The sequence below is a fragment of the Meriones unguiculatus genome, chromosome 1 (genome assembly GCF_030254825.1).
Source record: "Meriones unguiculatus strain TT.TT164.6M chromosome 1, Bangor_MerUng_6.1, whole genome shotgun sequence".
Classification (NCBI taxonomy): domain Eukaryota; kingdom Metazoa; phylum Chordata; class Mammalia; order Rodentia; family Muridae; genus Meriones; species Meriones unguiculatus.
This window is the reverse complement of record NC_083349.1, coordinates 181,689,423-181,710,375: the sequence shown is the minus strand read 5'-3', so window position 1 is coordinate 181,710,375 and position 20,953 is coordinate 181,689,423. Positions and strand designations below refer to the sequence as shown.

General features: G+C 42.6%; 1 protein-coding gene across 5 annotated transcripts in view; it reads right to left on the bottom strand.

Annotated features, from left to right (window-relative positions):
* Positions 1–20,953, bottom strand: part of Sik3 (SIK family kinase 3) — a 208,178-nt gene that overhangs the window by 96,874 nt on the left and 90,351 nt on the right. For all 5 annotated transcript variants that reach the window (XM_021639755.2, XM_021639754.2, XM_021639756.2 and 2 more), the window contains exons 2-3: positions 7,319–7,435; positions 3,722–3,785 (exon numbers count right to left, since the gene is read on the bottom strand). In XM_021639755.2, coding sequence (XP_021495430.1) covers positions 3,722–3,785; positions 7,319–7,435 — 181 coding nt within the window. The remainder of the gene's footprint in view (positions 1–3,721; positions 3,786–7,318; positions 7,436–20,953) is intronic.

The following is a 20,953-nucleotide window of genomic DNA, read 5'->3' as shown; positions in this document are numbered from 1 at the left end:
GGTACTAACAAGGCCTGGCAGTATGTCCAAACTGGAACCTAGCTCCACCTCACTGAGCCTGTGTGTACACATTTGGGGAGTTGAGAAGACACGTAGAACTCGCTCAAGCATCTTGAATTTTCACAAATTTTTTTGGATAAGTGTTTTTTCATTTCTGTTTGTCCATAGGGTCAGTTCTATAGACTTTTAAAAATAATTTCTATCAGTTTCATTTGGCAGTTGATGAGAATTCTGTATGAGCAGATGCCACAAGTTATCTCCCATTTCTTCTTGTTTTGGTTTGGTTCGGATTTTTGAGACAGAGTTTCTCTGTGTAGCCCTGGCTGTCCTGAACTCTCCCATTTGTTCTTTAGCTTGAAGGTAAACGGAAGCATATGCCAAGGCTCTACACGTGCTGGCTCACTACGCTCATTCCCACTGCTAATACTAGAGGGCAACCAAGACTTACACAGGCAGGACTGATAAATACGTTTTATCATTAGTCTGCACTTCATCTTCACAACTGTAGACCTCATCCTTTGGAGACCTTGAGACTGAGTCCAAGCAAAAGAACAAGTAAGCAGCAAAGGTCTGATCTGACCTTCCCAGCCCTAAGCCCCCCTGCACCCTCCCATGCCCTCACCCATGCTGAGATGGAGCCCAGGCAAGCATATGATCACTAAAGTCAGCACCTCACTTCTTGACTAAGCACCTCTTCTATCTTTTATACAGACACTTTAGAAAATCAGAGCCATGAGACACTCGATCCTCATGCGGTCTTCTTGCTTGTCTGGCTTGGGGTTTGTGGCACTAGCAATCAAATCCAGGCCTTGGCACAAGTTAGGGAAACTGTTCTGTCACAGAGCTCCTCCACAAGTCTATTTGAGAATTTAGTGACTCTTTGGGTAGTAATATGTCATTTTTTTCCCCTTCAACTGGATCATTAAAAAGTCTATTAATGGGCCAAGGAGATGGCTCAGTGAGTAAAGAGCTTGCCCCAACAGCCTGATGACCAGAGTTCAGACCCTTGGAAGCCATGTAACAGGTCAGGCGTTGTAGTAGCTGTAGTCTCAGTGTCTCTACACTGAAATGGGAGGCAGAGACGGGAGAATCACTCAGAAGCTTATGAGACAGCTAGCCTGGAGTAGACAGTAAAGTGGCAGAAATAAGACAGACGTCCACAAAGCAAGGTAGAAAACAAGAAGCAACTCCTACAAGGTGCATTCAGACCTCCGCACATGTGCTGTGGCGTGCATCCACACCTACACATGCACACATCCCGATATTAATAACCAATGAATAATACATTTACTCAAATAATTATATGGTCTGCTCTAAGAGATAATTATGTGACACTTCCTTTAAAAATATCAAAAGTGTGTTCTGCATGCTCATGTATTGAGCTACATAGCCACAAAGACTTTATGACCAAAAGAACTATTATCTTTGCTTTAAAGATCCCTTTTCTAGTAGGGTGCTGGGGCACATGACTGTAATCACAGCACTTGGGGAGGACAGCCTGGTCTACAGAATGAGTACAGGACAGACATGACTACACAGAGAAACTCTGTCTCGAAAAACAAAACAAACAAACAAAAAAAAAGATCTCCTTTCCTACCTGGCACAGTGGCTCATGCCTTTAATCCCAGCATTCAGGATGCAGGGACAGGCAGATCTCTGTGAGTTCTAGGCAAGCCTGGTCTAAAGAGTGCCTGGGCTACACAGAGAAACCTTGTCTCAAAAGAATCAAAAAGACCAGATGTGCTTTCCCAAAGCTGGAAATACAGAACATGCTTGCTTAGAATGTCTGGAACATTGCAGTGCACCAGTCTCTTTTCTTCTACGGTTATCAATGCTTCTCTGTGAACAAAGGCCTTGCTATGCCATGGCTAACAGGCAGCTCAAGGCTTCAGAGATGCTGTGCTCCCTTACAGAACAAAGCTTATACAGGTTTTAGGCAATGAAAGTAGCCCATTTGCTTTTGTGTACATTTGTGACCCAAATTGAAGCAGCTTTAGAATGGAACGAGCCTGGGATGGCAGACCTCAATGCACTCCCCAGCAGCATCAGGCAATGTCTCTCTCTAGTCTCTGACACACGTCTCTGCTCTCTGGACTCATTAAACCAAGAAGATGCCCGCGCTCTCTGCACCATGCTATACTCCTGTACAGAATTTCATAGTTTGTGTTCTACTAGTTCAAGACACATGTAGATTTCCATGTTTGTGTTCTACTAGATTTCTTCATGGAAGGAAAATCAGTATCTTGATATGGAGCTATCTGTCACCTCCACAGTAAGTGACTGGCATGTCACTGTCATATGTACTGAGTGTCTACACCATCATCATGACATACAATAGTATTCTTCTGAGATTTCAGTGTACTACCTTCTTTGAAATGAAGTATCTCTTTCAACACTGTATTTGGATTAAAGGTTTTACTCTGTTGCCATCAACGTTAGCCTTAAATAAGCAACAAGCACAGTTGGTTAAACACTGATTCTCCTTTAAAGGGGAGGAATAGGAGTGACAGTGACACTTGTCCTGGGGGGGTTGTTTTTAGGTTTTTCTTTTTATTTTAAGATTTATTTATTTATTATATAAACAATGTTCTGTCTGCAAGTACACCTGCACGCAAGAAGAGGGCATCAGATCTCATTATAGATGGTTTTGAGCTACCAGGTGGTTGCTGGGAATAGAACTCAGGACCTCTGGAAGAACAGCCAGTGCTCTTAACCTTTGAGCCATCTCTCCAGCCCCTGCTTTGGGGTTTTTTGAAACAAGATCTCTCCATGCAGCCCTGGCTGGTCCGGAACTCACCAGGCTAGCCAAGAATTCACAATGACCTCCCTGCCTCTGCATTCGAAGTGTGCATCACCATGTCTAGCCTTTCCTGCAAAGTTTGTTGGATTAAGTTTAGCACATGCACACACGTGCTCAAATGCTGTTTAGCGTATCTGTGTGTTTGTGCACACATGCACACACGCACACGCCCATGTGCACTCACAGTACATGCACACCATGGAGGCGCTAATTAATACGAATAAAGTGATACTATACTTCTAAATGTACTTTAAATTAGTGTTAAATTAGTGTTGGTTCTTATTAAAGACACAGGAATGTAAGTTTGGAAACCTGCCCTTCACCTCTACTTGGCAGGGTTAAGCACTGTTACCACAGAGAATTCTTTCTTTGGTTTTTACCAACTCCAAGTCAGGTTTGCACAGAACAAAATCACAAAATCTCTCTTGTTGTACTAAGATCAAGTTTAAGAAGAACCAGCAGCTACAGGAGGCAAAACCACCCAGTGCTCACAGCCACCAGGGACTGTATGCACACAGCAAGACACAGGTTTCAAGATTATATTTGAAAAGTGTTAGGAATGCAGGTTGCCTCCTCATGCCAGAGGCTCTCACACATGTGTGATCTCTATCACCCTTGGGAACCTCAGATATCGCCTGGCAACAGGAAAGACCTTCAGTCACATGATTAGCAGGAATGTTTGGTTTTAAGATCTTTTTCCTCAACTGTTAGCTTCTAACTACAGCAAACAAAACACCTTTGCTAAACAAACCAATATAGTAGAAAGATTTAGTTAGCTGAATAAAAAACCCTAAAATTACTGTGATGGTGCCAAAGGGCAGTGTCAAGCAACAGCTGAGTGAGTGACAGAGGCACAGGACAGCTATTTTGGGTGCAGAGTGTGCTCACAAGTTGTTTAAAGGATGCAGTGAATGTACTTACCAAATATTTCCCCTCCGCTAGCATATTCTGTCACCAGATAAATCATCCGTTCTGTCTCCATGACCTGTACAAAGGCAGGAAAGTGACAGTGACACAGGTGACAGGCTGGTCCAGAGAGAGAACCAATAATTCTGACACATTTACAGCCGGGTTTAGAGAGGCCAGCACGGTGGGGAGGGCACAGCTATTACTGCGACAGAGAAACTGGGAGCATCTGCTGCTTCTGAGGCAGTCTTCTTGCCCCCCAGGTCTCTGTAATCCAATACACCAAGCAAAGAAGCTGCTAAGAACCAGAAAATAGTTCAATTTCACCATCACTTACAGCACAAGACACTCCTCACACAACCCCAGCCCAGCGTGAGAGCCTCAGGGAGAGCACTGGAACTCGTTAAGGAAACCCAGAAACCACACAGGGCTTGATTTTTAAATGGAAATGTCAACTGTTCTTCCCATGGACCATTTATTCAAAAAGGGTGGAATCACATAAAATGCCAAAGTACACTCACTTGTACTTTGTCCAGTGTCTACTTTGCTACTTTTTAAAAGTCCATAGTCAGTGCTGTTTTCCTTTTTGCCAAACCCTTTCATGCCATATATGAATTTATGTCAGGACCACTGCAAACATTTTAAACACCTAGGACGTAAACAGAAGGCCAAAGGCTTCTGACTCCTATCAACAACTCCCTCTCCCAGAGACACTGTCAGCACAGGGCATCTCTCCTGAGGGTGTTGAGGTGAACACAGCTGAGCTGCAGTCACCATGTATATCTCGAAACAAAAGCCAGAAACAATGGTCAGAGTAACCTCAATATGTTCAAAGCATTATCAGTTCAATAATTAAAAAAAATTAGACTGCTTCAGTTTTTATGTTAAAATTAAGTAAAGTTAAAATAAAGTTGGGTTGGAGAGATGGCTCCGGGGTTAAGAGCACTGGCTTCCCTTCCAAAAAGACCCGGGTTCAATTCCCAGCACCCACATGGCCGTTCTTAACTGTCTATGGAACTCCAGTTCCAGGAGATATCTCTCTCTCTCTCTCCCTCTCTCTCTCTCTCTAAAAAATTAATTAACTAATTAAGTTTAGTTCCTCAGTCACTTTGGCCACACCTGGCTCTTGCCACAGGCTACACAATTCAGACCACACTTTTACTACACTTTAGCTCATTAATTATACTGCTTCCTTTCTTTCTTTTTAATCTCTAAATGTTAACATATGTATAATGCTGGAACATATACATATAGATGCATGTTGGTGTGTATGTGTCTGTGTGTTGGTTGGAGAGGTTCTTTTTTGAAAGAGGGACTTACTATACAAACCAGACTAGCCTAGAATTCACTACATAGTCCAGCCTGACCTTGAACTTGTGACCCTACTGTCTTAGTCTCCTTTTTAATGGCTTTAGAATAATCTATCATATGGCTACATATTAAGTTCATCTTCTAGTAAAAAGGCTGTGTCCAGGGGCTGGAGAAATGGCTCAGCAGTTAAGAGAGCACTGGCTGCTCTTCCACAGGTCCTGAGTTCAATTTCCAGCAACCACATGGGGGTTCATAACCATCTATAATGAGATCTGGTGCCCTCTTCTGGTGTGTAGGCGTATATATAGGAAGAGTACTGTATAAATAATAAATAGATAATTTTTTAAAAAAGAGCTATGTCCTTTTGGTGGTATAACTAGCTGTTGTGAACCTGTCTCTGTAATTTACTTATGACAAAAAATTTAAATGTATTGCAAGTGCTTAGAAAAAAATTATTATATTTTGAATTTCCTTTGTATTTCTCACTTTTCTTAACTCTCATTTGCTGCATATGTTCATTTACTATTAAGTTTCTCAGGAATTCAAAACTGTTGTCGCCGGGAAGTTACTCAGACTCATTTATTCGGTAGATCTGAAGAGACAGACCTGAAAAACACCTTGATCCCATGGGCAGGGATATGCTAGTCATTCATTCTGGTAGCTCAGAATCAGGTTAACAACTTCACTCTTCACTCCCAGAAGGCAAAATAAAGAGTCAAAGAAGGCACTGGTCAAAGTCACGGCTGGTAAAGGCAAATAATCCAACCTAATCCTAGGCACAGCAGGCCAGATGGGAGGATTTGATCATAAATCTAGGATGGAAAAAGCATCGTCCTGCAGAAGGTCAGCCTGAGTACCAAGTTACTTTAGGTGAGTTCACGTTTATTCAGCTGCCGGGGTGGGCGTGTACACCTTTAATCCCAAGCAATCTGAGAGGGTGAGGTAGAAGGATCATGAGCTAGAAACCAGCCTGGGCTACAGAGTAAGGCAGTGCTAACAGAACAAAACAAACAAGGGGGGAAATGCTCACCTTTATTTACTCCACCAAGACAGGGAAAAGGGCCAAGGGTAAGACACCTGTCACTCACTGTGCAGGGCTCCAGACAGCACTGGGAGAAGTCTAAGTTTGCTTCTTATAGAAAGTAGCTCAACATCATTTACTATGATACATTTCAACAGGTCTGGCTGACTGAACTCATTTCATCATGTGAGCAGCTGATGCCAGAGAGGAGGGCTACAGCTGCTGGCTTAACCACACGTCTGACGTCACGTTGCTTTTCCATAAAAACCAGCAGGCCATGCAAGTCTGCGCCTTGTGCCATCAGTGTGCTCCTCCAGCCTTCTGCACGCCTGGGTCAGGACGCAGCTACTGTGGGCTCACAGCAGCGACCACAGAGTGGGTGGCCGCTTCTTTCAACTCTGGAGATGACTGTATTGCTTCAGGGCAGTGAGGAGGGCTGTATGCACAACACACTGCAATCTGAGAACCCCACCTTTCCCCAAAATATCTCTTCCACTGGCCTGATAAGGAGAGCTCTGCCCTTCTCATCAGTCTGAAATCCCATCCACTACATTTGCCCTTTTGCTCTAAGGCTAGTGAATCATTCTGATGATGGCACAAGGCAGGCTCTGTTCTTAGGAAGGTAAGAAAACAGAAATCTCTTCCACGACTTGGTATTTACCTGCCAGGTGGTGTTAGCATAAGCCTTTAATCCCAGCACTTGGGAGGCAGAGGCAGGATCTCTGAGTTTGAGGCCAGCCTAGTCTACATTGAGAGTTCCAGGACAGCCAAGGAAACCCTGTCTTAAAAAACCAGAAAAGAAAAAAACAAAAACAGACAAACAAAAGACAATTAAAGCTGCCTTGGAGAATAAACCTGGGCTTGTCTAGAAGGGAAGTGGGAGAGGGATGACTGACACAAGAAGTCATTCTTAAGATATTCTTCACCACCATAATTTATAATTTGAACTAGCGTTTAAATAATCACAAGGAAAGAACACAGTCTCTGTTCCTTTTAGTTTCACATTGCTGAGGAACTCTTATTCAAATGAAACATTTCAGCCTTAGACTCAGTCTGTGGGATGCTTAGGGAGAATCAAAAGACAGATGCAAAGGACCCACATGGGTAAAGCTCCGCAGCACAGCAAAAATGCTGCTAAGAACTGAGCAAGAAAACAAGGGTGGAGAGGCTAGGATGACCATACACACAAAATAAAAATGGCAGCCATTCATTCCCTACACCCTCCAAGTACTCAGCAGCAGCCTTGGCCTTCCTGGGCTCTGCAGCTGTGGTCCTCCTACCTGGTAGAGCCTGATGATATGTGGATGGCAAAGCATCTTCATTATCTGAACCTCCCGGAAAATCTTCTTCAAGTTTTCTTCATCCAGCTGGCTCTTATCTATGATTTTAATAGCAACCTGGCAACAAAGGAAGAAAATGCATAGATGTGTTATTAAAAGCAGTTTACTCAGGAAAGTTAAACCCACTTTAAACCATTATATTCTATAAAACACAAACTATTAGCACTGTGTTCTCAGGATATAAAGGAAGAAAACTGTATAACTGTTTTAAAAAGACAGGATATGGATTCCAAGCAACTTTGTCTCAACAGACTCCAATAGCAGGTGAGTCCTTTGCAATTTTTGTTGTTGGTGGTGGTTTTTCTCTGTGTAATAGAGCCCTGGATGTCCTAGTCTCTCTGAAGACCAGGCTGGCTTCAAACTCAGAGATCCTCCTGCCTATGCATCCCTAGTGCTGGGACTAAAGGCATGCGACACCACTGCCCAGCGATCTACTAAATCTTATACTTCTTTGCGATCCTCAGAGAAATAGTCAAAATGCTTGTTTCACTTCAAATATGTTTCTATATTTCAGTTTCAATTACTTAACCAATACGTAAATCAATATTAGTAAATTATTTAGCTCAGAGCAATGAAGACACTATACACAATTCTACATGATAAGTCAGCCACTCATATGGATGCCTGGCACAAAGGTAACTTTGTTTGCAGTTTCTTGAGATATCCAAATAAAGACTGCTCAAGGAAAGGTACAAGGAGTCAGACTTCAGCCTGGAGCCCCGGAACCCAGGCCACGTTTACTGCCTGCTGGTGGAATTTGATAAATGACCGGGATGTCCCTCCAGCTTCAGGACTACTATATACAGCTGTGGTTTCCAGGACATGGAATCTACTATGGGACAGAGATGCAGTGGTTGAGAAGAGGACCAGCAGCTTCCAGCCAGGAGAGAAGAGCGGGACACAGGTGAGTTCTCTGAGGAGGCACACTTAGACAAGGAAAGGAACTGGACAGGCAGGAGCGGGAGTGGCCTTTAACGTGGAAGAGCATCTCCTGGAAACTCTTTGACCTGTGTGGCTTGAGATGCATGACCTTTGACCACAGGCACCACTCCACCAGTTGGCCTGGTGTCTGCACCTGCTTCTCTTGGGATGGCTCCCCCCCAACTGTATACATATTGTCAGAATCAGGTCTACTCCTCAGCAAAACAAGACAAAGACTGCACAACACACTGAAAAGGCGGGGCTTTGCTCAACACTGGATATAGGCTCATGAGCAAGGACAAAAATAAGCCAACTTGCTTGGATTAAAAAGTTTAACACTGTCTCTTAATGTATAACATCAGCAAGTTATTTTAATTCCTGTAGCTCCTTCTCTGCAAACCATGGGGGAGGGGGGAGGGCAGAAACTTCTCTAAAAGGTTGCTGGGAATTAACTAAGGTCATGCACACAATCTTCTTAAGAGCATCACTCAAGACTGGCACCATCCTAACCCTATAGCTTCATACTCTATAGCAATCACATTCTACACCTCCGGGTACCAACTAACTCTCAAAATATTAAATGGAAAGGTACAGAAATAAATGATGCATAGGGGCGCTCTACCAAGCTTGAGGAAGCTGTGCACAACCAGCTCTGTCTTGCTGGAGCGTGAATCATCTCTCCACACAGCACACCATGCTGTACATGCTATCCTATTACCTGGTTCTCGGGTCAGCTGCTCAGCACTGCTCTTGTTTTAATGACCCAAGTAACCCAAGGTACAGAGCAGCCATGCTGCCACCTCAGCAGTTCTGCTGTGTCACAAGGAAGTTGGAAGACACTGCCTTCTCCTCCTCACCTTAATTAGAAAGAAGGTGGTGTGGTGGTGCATGCCTGAAATCCGATAAACTGCGGAGGTTCACGCAAGAAGCTCGTGCGTGAAACAACAAAAATGGGAAGGAAAAAAATCTGTACTAGACCTGCTAAGATCTGCAGTAGAATAAGATTTCAAGATAAAGAGCGTATTTCCATAAATTTTATTACAGTGTACTCTGTTACTCTATTAGTGAGAAAAAAAGGGGGATGCCAGCATCTACGGCTCCAGGCAATCCGTCAGGGTCTTGAACACTATCACCTACAGACAAGTGGAGGATGGGGAGGATATACTGCATATAGATACTGAAATATGCATGTTTTTATGGGTATTAAAGTAACATAGATATCTTATTTCAGTATTTCTGGAATGTAGTCATAAGTTTGAGTATTCCATGGCATGGATCAGACTATCTTCACTAAGCAACATAATTCTGAATCTGAAACATCAATGCGTTTGTCAAAGAACAAGCCAGGGGCCAGAAGTAAACTAGCTGACAATTTGTGGGCAGTATGCAGAACCTCCTGGCCTGCCGCCAGCCGATGTGGAAAGAAGGAACAGAGCTAAAGAAAAATGAATTCCATTCAGGAAAATCACCCTGAACCACAGGATGGAAGCCACAGCAAGGCCTAACCTGAGGACTGTGCCTAGGAGCACACTGTGTGTTTAACAGCAGGCCTGTCTTCCCTGGCTCCCCCAAGTCTCCTTACTAAGGAGCCCCAGCCCCTAAAAGCACTCAAGTATTGCTGGACAGTGGCAAACCAGAGCTGCAATCTGCAAAAGGAAGGTTTCTAAACAGCAGCAGGAAGAACGACAGAGAAAAATGCAAAGTCAGAGAGCAGGGGTTGGCATGCTGCAGGATTATTTCAAGAACACCAGAACAGCATAATGAACATGGATTCTTTTTTCACAGCTATAAACTATTGGAGGCTATATAATAAAAGCTGTAGCTTAAAGTAAACATGGGCTGCTTTAAAATGAATCACGCCTATAGCAAAAGTAAATCTACGAGCAACTAGAAAAAGTCCCAAAGAGTATGTTTTAATTTTTATATGTATGGGTGTTTTGTCTAGATGTATGTCTGTGCATGTCGGATGGCCTCGGAGGCCAGAAGAGGGAGTTGGATCCTCTGTAATGATAGTTACAGATGCTTGTGAGCTGTCCTGTGGCTGCTGGGAATTGAACCTAAGTCCTCAGGAAGAGCAGCCAGTGCTCTTAACTGCTAAGCTATCTTGTCAGGCCCCCAAAGAGTGTGTTTTTAGTGACTGGAGCTGGAAGTCTGGAGGTCACACACTCACACACGCACATGGAAATGATTAACAAGGAGAGTTGACACAGTGCAGAAGGCGGTGCCTCCCTAGATTGGTCTGCTCTACACAGTCCTTTTCCCTTGCAAAGAATATGACTGTGTGAACTGACACTCTACTATTAATTAAACATGGCATCACATCAAATAGGTTGCTAAATAGATACAGATTGTGAAAGTTCTTAAAATTTCCCTCCACAAGATACTTCCCTTCAACGAATTCTTTTAAAATTGGCATCTGGTAAGAAAGAAATTAAATTCAGCTCATGCTAAAGTCAGAGCTTTCATACTCACTCTGGAGGGGAAGGGCCATTACCCATAGTTCTCACTTCTGAAAAACCACAGCTGCTTTAACTCTTCCCTCGGTTTCGCAACACAGTAATGTGCATACAGAATGAAGATGAAAAAAAAAATAGTGGTTTCTTCCCCAAAAGCGATTCACCGTCTTGTATATTCTGACACCACGTTCTGAAGAAAGATACGGTGGCAGAATGCGAACCAAGTGCCAGGGAAAAAATTCAGTGCTAATATCAAAACCAACCACCACTCCCCATCACCATTTCCCCGCAAAAACCCCTAGTAGGAGTTTCAGTGAAATGCGATGACAAATGCACAGCTTTTCAAAAGTAGGAGAAAAAAACTAAAAAGTTCCTCAAAAAAGGGAAGACGCAGTCCCTTAGACTAGTCGGAAGATGCAGGCACAGCTCCAGGGACCAGGGGGAACGGGTTAGGGAGGTGCGGGCTGTGTATGATGCTTCTAAGAAGAGCACCATGTGGTCTAGAGAGAGGGAGAAGAGGATATTCTTTTAAGGAAAGAAGCTGCTCCTCTCTTTGAAATGTCTTTGTGCTTGTTCCATCGTGCAACAGTTAGCACTCTGAACCCTGCAATGTCTTAAATTTCAGAGAGGTGAATTTCTGCCACTGAAAGTTTCTTTAGTGGACCCATGTTTTTGTATTAATATGGAGGCAAACTTTTTGTCTCCACTTTTGACAAAATTTTATCTACCCTAGATTGTTCTCAACTCAGCTCTAGAATTACTGAATGGTCTAGATCTGTCTAGTCTTGTACAGCAACCACCAGCCACGTGTGGCTACATATTGTTTGAATATAGCCAGTGCACACAATGGAGACACAAAATATATACCATGTATCACATTACTATTACCAAAGGACTGTAAACTCACAGATACACTTTTCTATTGATTACACGTAGAAGTAAGATTTTAGATAAAGTTAAATAGAACATATTAATCAAAATTAACTTTGCTTCTCGAACCCCACCCCAAATTAACTTTGTTTCTTTCAACTTTTTAGAAATGTGACTACTGCCAAGCTTGGTGCCACAGGACTGCAAATTCAACAACTCAAGAGGCTGACACAGGAGGGTCACAATTCCATGGGTAATTGATGAGACTATTTCTCAAAATAAATGGGGAGGATTTAAATATGATATACAATCAATCCTCTTCTATTGGATATAGCACTGACCTATATGATATAAATACTAATTAGTCATGAGGAGACATTCTACTAGAATGATTTCCAGAAGATTCCACTACTCATGTACCAAAGTTGACCCAAGGTCCAAGGCATTACCGCTCAAACACTGCTTTGGGAAGATTTCAAGTTGTATTCTACCCACTGATTTTTACTCTACTGAGAAAAATATTTGCTGAGCATCTGGCTGGCTGAGCTGCACTGTGTAGTTCCTTGGCAGCTGTCCTCAAGAGTTTTTAGAGAGAATAAAGTTGCAGCCTAAAACATCTTTCTCAAGCTTTCTAGTCTCAGGACTTAAGTTACTGAGAGAAAGCCAGGCATGGTGGTGCACACCTATAACCCCAGCACACAGAAGGTAGGCAGGGAAGGATTTTTGATAAGTCTGAAGCCAGCCTGGTCTACAAAATGAGTTCTAGGCCAGCTAGTGTTACCTAGTGAGAGACCCTCTCTCCAAAGGAGATGGAGTGGTGTTATTGCTAAGAGGGAAAAATTATTGACAAACTTCAAAGAAGGTTCATTATATTCCTAATGTACCGTCCCTACTCACTTAGAAATCAAATTAAAATCAGAAATTAAAACCAACTTTTGTTTAAAAGACATGTGTCACAACACATGTCCCCCCTAAGCATGGGAATGAACTACTAGTCACAGGAGAGTATTCTCGCGTGCACTCCATTTCCTAATTGTGGAGGATAAGACAAAAAATAAAAATAAAGACACTTTATCCTGGAGCCCCAGGTTCAGAGTCTTGGAAGCTGTGGTATCCCCAGACCCACTGAGAACTGACACTCCAGCATCATCTGACGCAATGAACTCACACTCACACTCACTCACACACACACACTAACACACATGCACACTTACAAAAAGGTACACCTGGAAAAAATCCATTTGGGGGGAAATTTGAAAGCTAGTCACTTCCCTAATTCTTCTGTAGGTCCAGTTTAGGAACAGCAGCCTACAAAGGGACTGTAAAACCACAATGAAGAAGAAACAGAACTTTTCTCTTAAACATAACTACAAAACAGAATGACCATTGAGAAACCAATTTAAAGAAATCACAAACTTCACAAGCTGAAATGTTAAGCTAAACCTGTCAGGCACAAAGTGGTCATGATTAATTCTGTGTCACATGGCCAGTTGGGATACAGGATGGCCATGTTCCTGGGACAAGCCTAATCTCTGTACTTGAGCCAAATTCCTAACTGAAGTCCATATTTTAGTTTTAAATGTATAAACAAGCCAAGTGATAAGGGGGAAAGTGAAGCTGGGTATCTGACCAGACATGACTCTTCATTTTACACACCAGTTAGAACTGCTTCTTGGAAAATGTACAGTTTCAAGCCTAAGGCCTGAGGATGCAAGAGTATGAGCCAAGAGAGGACTCAACATAGGCCATACAGACAGGTCAGGCAGCCTTCAAAGAACTACAAAGGAAGGTGATAACCATCATCTAAAAAAAACATGCAGCATTTTAGGGGTATAGCTGAGCTTTCATTTGTCTGCACTTCTCTGTCCAGAATGGTGAATATAAAACAGCTCATGCATTTGGAGTTTCTGCAGGATAAGGAGTGGAGAATTTACTGAAAATGCTCAAATATACAATAAAACATATTTTTGGAAGCATTTATAATAAGTTGGAACATGGAGGTTTATGGGTAATTAATAAATGGTATCTGAAACAAAGGAAAAAAAATGTGGTGACTGCTCAAAACTCAAAGCTTTGAAGGGAAAACTTCAAAAAGAAAAAGAAAATGATTTCTCAGTTCCAATCATTTCCACCTGGTTACCACTCAGCAGTTCAGAAGGCAGAAGACATGTCAGTGTCTCCACCATTACAGGCGACTCCCTCAGGCACATGGACAGACATTAGTACTGCTGTGTTTACACAAGCATTTACAACATGCTGGCAATGTACTGAATGTACAGAATGCTGATACAAAGTAACCCTTTGTCTGCAGACTTAACATTTAAATGGACTGGACAAAAAGGTATTTTTAAAAAAACTGAGTGAAAGAAAAGATGGGGCTGACCGTAAAAACGAAAGTTAGGTAGTATCAAAATCCTACTTTCCACTTTCCGGTATTAACTTTAGATTAAGAAGCAGTGGGGGTTTTAAAAGGAGATGCTTAGGCTGGCACCAAAGGCTCAATTCAAGGGCTAGGGAACTGCTGGCAGGGATGCCCTGGCTGACGTGGTTAGTGATGGAGGCTAAACCAGAGCATCCTGCAATCTAACACAGGGAGGGGGACTAAGGAAGAGTGGAAGACGAATAAAAGGTACTGGGATGGCACCCAGGGCTTCCTGCCGTTGAGGCAAGGGCTCTACCACTGAGTTTGGCCTCCAGTCCAAAAGATCTTCGAAAAGAGAGGAAAGGTTAGGCATAGGGAAGAAGGAGGAGGGTGAAAGCAAAATGAGGTGACAAGAAAGTTCTAACAGTTCCAGCTGGCAATTGAAGCACAGTATGGAAGAGAGGGGGCATGAGGAGAAAGAGCCATTGTTTAGGAGACTCCTGAAATAAAAGAAAAACAAAAGGATGTTCTCAACCCAAAAAGGAATATAACTGTTACCCTGTGAAATGGGCTATGAGAGAAAGATTAGCTGTGTAGAGAGAAAGAGAACTTGGCAGTGTGTTCTGAAAGCAGGTCAGGAGGAGGTAGAACGCTGAATAAAGTTCAAGATGGAGTGCATGCTACTCTCTCCTGGAGTGCCAACTCACAGGACATACATGAAAACAAGAGACTCACTGAAGGATCGCTCTCTTCCCAAGAACCACGTTTGTCAAGGAGCCTGGGCACTGTACAGCAAGTAACATACAGCACCCAGGGCTCCGGCTTAAAGTCCAGTTGAAAGCAGCGTAACCAGACCGTTATGATGTAACTTTCCTAGGAGAATCAGACAATGGTTCACATGTTGAATGTTCCCAACATATTAATATGCCCCAAGGCCTATTAACACAGCCTGCATGCAAAGATAGGAGTCTCAGAGGACCAGTGGAACACAGTAACAGTGAAAAAACTATTTTAAATTCCTTTCTTTCTTTCTTTCTTTCTTTCTTTTTTTTTTTTTTTTTTTTTTATATTTCCCAATTACACTCCTCATCTCTGAAGGCCTTACTAGCAAGCATACGTAGATGGTAAAGAGGAACCCCTCTGTCAAACCATACAGTCCCCATCTGGTCTTACGCAGCCTGGAGCTGAAAAGAGAGCCTCTCTGAACCCATGGGGAGCAAGGTAGCAGCCACATTCTAGGCAGTTTTCCTTGTCCCAGGCACACAGACCACAGCTGGCAGACAATGCAGCTCCAGAACCCCACGAAAATCTCAGTGCTATGTGAGAACATTTTACACCTCCCCTCCAGTTTTCCTTTTCTTTTCTTTCTTAAGATTTATTTATTACATATACAGTGTTCTGCCTCATGCCAGAAGAGAACACCAGATCTCATTATAGATGGCTGTGAGCCACCATATGGTTGCTGGAAATTGAACTCAGGACCTCTGTAAGAGCAGCCAGGCTCTTAACCTCTGAACCACCTCTCCAGCGGCCAACCCCTCTCTCGTTTCAAAGAGTTACTTAAGTAATTAAGTTTTTCAAGTTAAGTGGATTTCATTTTCATAACGAATGTTAGCATTTCATGTGGTGAATGGCGTCATTTATGTAACCTAAGTCAATCCCTCGAAAGTACAGGAAATATTAATTCTCAAATTTCTGATACTTATTTTGAAGATAAGAAAGTCACAAAGATTAAAAAAAAAACACACACTTCCACAGAGAAAACTGCCAAGTAGTGACACTCTTCTAAGAATTACACAGAACCACACTGTAGGAGAACCCGCTATACGAACAGAACAGCAGTCACATCTACAGCTTTCCCTGAGCAGACCAAGTGCCTCCCAAACCCTGATGGCCGACAATGCTGAGTGACACTAAAGTCTAAGCCTAGCATTGGTGCTAAAGTGGCACCAAAGACTTCATTTAATGAGCGTTATCATAAATGCATACTGATTGACTAAAATGTTGAATACAGCTAGTAACAATAGGTCAAAGATTAAAACCGTCTACAATTTAATCAAATTAAACAATTAGTCCTTCCTTAATTTTTATGAAAATATCAATGTTAAATAGATATGACTTCTAGTTCATTGCCAAAGAAAACTACAAGTCGTTAGGTGTTGTGTTACAGAGAGAACAGATCACATGTCACACCATGAAAACAAACAGGAAGGGGCTGGAGGGACGGTTCAATGGTTAGGAGCACTTGTTTTTACAGTGGATTCCAGTTCTGATCACCATATCCACCTAGCTGCTCACAGTCATCTGTAATTCCAGGTCCAGGGGATCAAATGCCCCCATGCACAAGGTGCATATACATACACTCAGGTAAAACACACATTGCCAAAGGAACCTACTATTTCTGGTGTCTAGAAATATATTCAAGATGGGTCCATACAAGGGATAGGAGTTCAGGGGTAAGAGCATGTGACTAACATTAACAGGTAAATGGATTAAATTCCAAGCACTTCCGAAATTCATCAACCAATTAGTTAATTATTATAGGAACCAAGTATGATAGTACAATCTGCAATACTATTGCTCAGGAAGCTAACACTGGAGAACTGAATAAGTCCAAGGCCAAACAGGACCACACAGAGATCCCCCAATTCGAAACGGCGAGCAAATCCAGGAAAAGTGGCTTACACCACTAATCCCACCCAGGACTCAAGAGACAGAGGCAATCTTTCTGAGATCAAGGCCAGCGTGTCAAGTTCCATGACAGCCAGGTCTACACAGTAAGAAGCAATCTAAAAACAAAACAAAGCCAAACAACCAAACAAAACCCCCCAAAAATTGTTGATAATAATAAATTAGCAAAACAATCTAAGGTGGAAACAGAATCGCAGTGTCTCGAAAGCACAGCAGTGACTCCAGGGATGACTACTGTTCTAATTGGTTCATAATGAATGGTAATAGGTTTCTACCCCAACTGCGTCTTAGAAAAAAACAGATTGGCTTATTTACGCAATTGAACACATTAAAAAAGGCCAATTAACAATGAAAACAACTTTTAAAGCTTCTTTCACCCTCAATTTTTTAGAGCCATATTGTCATGGGAAAGCAGCCAGTATTTCCAGATCAGCAAGCACGCAGGGGCTTCATCAGCACTGAGCCTATCAGTCTACTCCTGGGGAGTAGACAGAATGCGGGGAAACTGCTGCTGAGTGGAGAGGGACGGACTAGACTAGCTGGAATCCTGGAGGAAGAAAAGATGGAGGACATTCTTGGCCTCAGATTCCTAAACCTCTGCTTTTTACCCAAATGATGAAGTAACTTTGTTTTCTTATTTTTTGGAGTGTTTTTCTGTCCTCTGGTTCTTCCAAAGTAGGTCAGATCTGTGTGTAATTACCCTGTTTCACATTACCATAGGAAGGAAGGGGTGTCTATGCATGAAGAGCCTTAACCAAGAGCAGACGGGCAAAGACAGTGTCTCAGAGCTCCTGACCCAAAATTCAGTCAATAAACTAAGAAAGTCTTGTCTGTTTCAGGATGACAAAGATAAAGATGCCCAATTTCCATCCACAGAACTTAAACTTATGGGCCAGCATGTTCCCTACTTACTGGGGATGATATATAAAGGAAAAAATTCAGACTTACTGGAGGATTTTGTGTGCATAGAGCTTCTTAGGATGAAGAAAGTTATGGCTACAGATCATTATATCCCTAAAAGAACAAGAGCCAAGCTCATACCGCACTGGAGAAATGGCGGTCTCGGCTGCTAGCTGGCATTAGCAAGAAGCAATGGAACAGGCCACTTAGTGTTCTTTCTCATGCAATGACCTTTTCAGTTTAGCCCGCTAGACAGCACAGTGGTCCATGAAGAGAGCGTCCACATGCAAGCAAATTCCCAACTGCAGCCTACCCTACAGGCAGCATGCACGTCCAGATTCCTTAGCCTATTCCACTCCCACTGGCACCCAACAGAACTTGGCAGATGTTAGAATTTGCTATGTAAAAACGCTGGGGCCCAGCTCAGAAAGCTCAGCAAGGCCTGCAGTCAGTGCTGGAAAGAAATGGTTTGTATGCATGATCTGTATTCATGAGCTCAAGGTATATACAATTTCGAATATGTGTCTTGAGCTGTCAAAGAAAAAGAAAATCAGACAAGGGGTACACATCACACATCCGAAAGCAGGCTTTCACATCTTCTGAGGTCATCCTTCACTGCATACCAACAAAATACCAGGGACATGATGTAATCTGTGGTTTCTTTTCAGGATTTTAAAAGTTATTAACTTTGGATACAGAGCTTAAGAAAGCTCTACCTTGCTTTGGACCTCTGTGTGTGCAGAGTCCCAGGAATCTCTTTTCTGAGATGCTTGTAAAGCTAACAGAGTTACAGTAAGGACTGGCCAGCAAGCAGCCATCAGGAATCAGGATGAGAGGAGCTTCCAGACACTTCTTTTCATTTACTCTCAATCTTTCTCCATAACAAAACTTTCAAAGTATCTTTTGGAAGAATGTATACATGTGCGAAGAGTGTGCAGCAAGGTTCCACTACTGACAGTCTGTATGTACTGTGCTAATGAAAACTCATGTGCCTGGTGTTTCACGTTCTACCAAATCATTATCTTTACTATTTTTCATTTCATGTGTATGGGCATTGTGCCTGCTCACGTCTGTACACCACATGCAGGCCTGGTGCCTGATGAGATTGGAAGAGAGCATCAGATCCCCAGGAACTAGGGTTGCAGAGCTATCACATGGGTGCTAAGAACTGGACCTAGTCAGGTTCTCTGGAAGGACAGCCAGAACTCTTAACCTCTGAGACATCTCTCCAGTGCCATGTTTATTTTCTTCATGCTAAAAGCAACATGACAAATACCATAACAAGAGCAAAAACAAGAACCACCAGGGTGGTGATGCACAAATGTCATTTCAGTTCTTGGGAGATGGAGGCAAGAGGATCCTAAACTCAAGGTCATTCTCAGCTACATAGTGACTTCAGGGTCATGCTATACTACATCATAGGTTTCAGGCCAGCCAGAGCTACATAATGGGACCCTGTTTCAAACCAACAAAATTAAAAATATAATAAATAATAATAAAAAGGGGAAAAAAAGGTGAGAGAAGACAGGGAGAAAAAAGAAGGAAGAGGAGAAGTGTATGGGAAATGTAACTTAGTAAGACACTACCAGCTTGAAAGGGTTAAGCCCAGAAGAGGTAACCATAGCTCACAGTGCAGTTCAAGTAATGTGACGCTGACCCACAAACAGTAATGCGGCTCCCTCATAGGTAAGCCAGTATTCACAGCCTAGAAATTAGTTGATCTCATTAGTGGGGTTAAGCTGTAAATGAACAAGATGCCTGATTCCTGATGGCTGCTTGCTGGCCAGTCAGTCCTTACTGTAACTCTATCAGCTTTACAAGCATCTCAGAAAAGAGCCTTTGCGTATGCCACATAGGTACAACCCAGACACTAAGCTTCAAGTCATCACACTAAGAACTCTTTTCTCTGAAGTTCACATTTATTTAGGTCAGTAGCAAACAGAAGCCACTGTTTTTACATGCACATATTATAATGCAGTCCTGGTAAACATATAGAAGTACAAATCAAAAGGTTCCCACCTTCCCCTGAACAGACACTGAAGAACTGGGAACCCTGATCTAGTAATTCATGCAAAAGTGTTGGGGGGAGGGGATCAGCCTATAACTTCAGCCCGGTGCCTGTGAGAATAAGGACATAACTGGGTCTGTGTGCCCTGTGCTCTGGCAGCTTACTTCATTTGCTCGAGCAACCTCCTGAAGCCACCAGTTGTCCTGACAGGAGAAAAGGTGTTAGTTATTAAAATGTCTGTGTGAAACATTTTCAACATGTCCACTCTTCCTCCTTTCTGCTGTTTTTTTAAATTACATCCTAATTTTCTCCTTTGCAATGGTCATGGGGACGTCTCAATGTCACTCACCGGGCAGAAAGAGAAAAGGCCCAGACACGAGCTAAGAGAACGAAACTGGGACCCCAACCCTGACACCTGTTTTCTCAGCAGTTGAACAGCTTCCCTAAGGTCGTTGCGAAGCAGAACACAAGTGCCCACACCACAGCCACACTGGCTGTTCTTGCTGCTGCTGTTGTCATTATGGACACTCTCACCATCATTATAATATAGACACACTTGGCTCTATCCCTATTTTCTGGAAATTCCAAGGTTTGTCACTTCTGTTTTCTTTTTGATTCACTTGAGATAAGGTCTTTCTAACTAGCACTGACTGGCTCGGAACTTGGGGGTCCCCGCCTCAGCTGCTACATGTAGCATCACCTTTTCACATTCTTTAATCCATGTAACCCATCTCAAGCCTCAAGTTTCAAAGACGACCCAGCTTTGTACCTAAAGCTGAAAATCTACACAAGAACTCTGTCTGCGTTCTTTACGTCTGTCTGTCCATACTGATTCATCTTGCTTCTTTAATCTGAGAAGCAGGTGTTTCTCCATCGTCGGGCATGTAATAAGTGCCCTGTAAGAATTAGTCACAAGCTATTGTCACTAATTCTGTCACCCTCCTCCTCAAAGGGAACAGCAATTTCCAAAGCTCATTACAAGATGACAGCTGCTTGTATCACAGAGCATGGCTACTGGGCTTACTGGATTGAGAACCTCTTCAAGCTCAAAAATCTACTTACCTGAAATAAAGACAAACATTTTTCAAAATTACATGATTGACAGATGATAGATAGACAACTGGTTTTTTTTAAACTGCTAGTTAAAATTCACAGAAACAAAGTACAATAGCAGTTGTCAGTAGTTGGGAAAGGGAAGGCACAATTGTTTGATGGGAGCACAGCTCCTGTTTTACAAAATGGAAAAAACTCTGGACATTGATTGCACAATGTAAATTTCCATTACATTTTGAAGTATACACATGGTTAAGATGGGACAGAGAGATGGCTCAAACAGGTAAAGGTTTCTGCCACCAAGCCTGACAACT